The 1,239-nt window shown below is 63.8% G+C and overlaps 1 protein-coding gene across 1 annotated transcript; it reads left to right on the forward strand.

Moving 5' to 3' along the window:
* Positions 1 to 34: 34 nt before the first annotated feature.
* Positions 35 to 577, forward strand: LOC103803638 (cytohesin-1; the record flags this gene model as incomplete). Its single annotated transcript, XM_009076207.1, has 3 exons — positions 35 to 149; positions 220 to 368; positions 466 to 577. Coding segments are annotated over 3 exons (376 nt in total), but the record flags the coding sequence as incomplete, so codon positions are not given.
* Positions 578 to 1,239: the final 662 nt, after the last annotated feature.

The raw sequence follows: 1,239 nt of genomic DNA on the forward strand, positions 1-1,239 counted from the left end.
GGAGCCCCCAAATCAGTGCCACAACTCTCTCCACAGGCAGTTCCTGTGGAGCTTTCGGCTGCCCGGGGAGGCACAGAAGATCGACCGGATGATGGAGGCCTTTGCCCAGCGGTACTGCCAGTGCAACCCTGGCGTCTTCCAGTCCACAGGTGAGTGCCTGCCCCAGGCCCTCTCCCTGGCATCCTGTCCCGCAGCTGACTTACCCCTCTGCCCCTGCAGACACCTGCTACGTGCTCTCCTTCGCCATCATCATGCTGAACACCAGCCTGCACAACCCCAACGTGAAGGACAAGCCCACGGCAGAGCGCTTCATCGCCATGAACCGCGGCATCAACGACGGGGGGGACCTGCCCGAGGAGCTGCTTCGGGTGAGGGCCAGGGCCAGGCTGCAGAGCTGGCCTGGAGCAGGGCCTGCTGCAGGGCTCCAGGGCAGAGCAGAGCTGACATCATGTGTCATTGTCCCAGAATCTCTACGAAAGCATCAAGAATGAGCCCTTCAAAATCCCTGAGGACGACGGCAATGACCTCACCCACACCTTCTTCAACCCCGACCGGGAGGGCTGGCTCCTAAAGCTCGGTGAGTGCCGCTGGCCGGGGAGGGCAGGCTGTCCCCAGGGACAGAGCTGGGCCGTGAGTGCAATGCCCCTGGGCTTCCCCCACTTCTCCTGCCAGCCTGGCTCTTCGGAGCGTGAGGAGGCTGCAGAGGGTCACAGCTCTCACGGAAAAGGCATCTGTATGTCCAGCAGCCTTACGTCTTTCCTGGGCTGGGCAGCAGGAGCAGACTCTGAGCTGACGAGGCCCTGTGGAGCAGCTGGATGGGTGTCCCAGGGGATTCTGTGGGTGTCCCAGGGGATTCTGCCTCTGAGTTGGGCCTGGGGCACAGACCTGGTTCCAGGGTCTGGTGTTGGAACACAGTCCTTGAAGCCCTTCAGGTCACCGAGCACTGCAGGGTCTGTTGGAGCAGGCCCCCGGGAGCGAGCGGCGAGCTGCCCCAGGCTGCGTGCGTCCCCCTCCATGCCACAGACCAGCCCCTGCCTCACCTTCCCACAGCATTATCACCTCCGCATCCCGGCTCCACATGCCGCAGCGTGCATGGCATCCCCGCTGCACCGAGCCCTCCGCGCCCTGGCTCCTGTGGCTTTTCTTCTCAGCACCTCTGGGGAATCCTCCGCCCGGGTTCAGCAAGGGGGGATGGGTGCTGGCAGGATTGGGGGCCAGTGAGGCCTTTTCCTGAGGTTC

Source organism: Acanthisitta chloris, unplaced genomic scaffold, assembly GCF_000695815.1.
Source record: "Acanthisitta chloris isolate BGI_N310 unplaced genomic scaffold, ASM69581v1 scaffold16556, whole genome shotgun sequence".
In the NCBI taxonomy this organism is placed as follows: Eukaryota; Metazoa; Chordata; class Aves; order Passeriformes; family Acanthisittidae; genus Acanthisitta; species Acanthisitta chloris.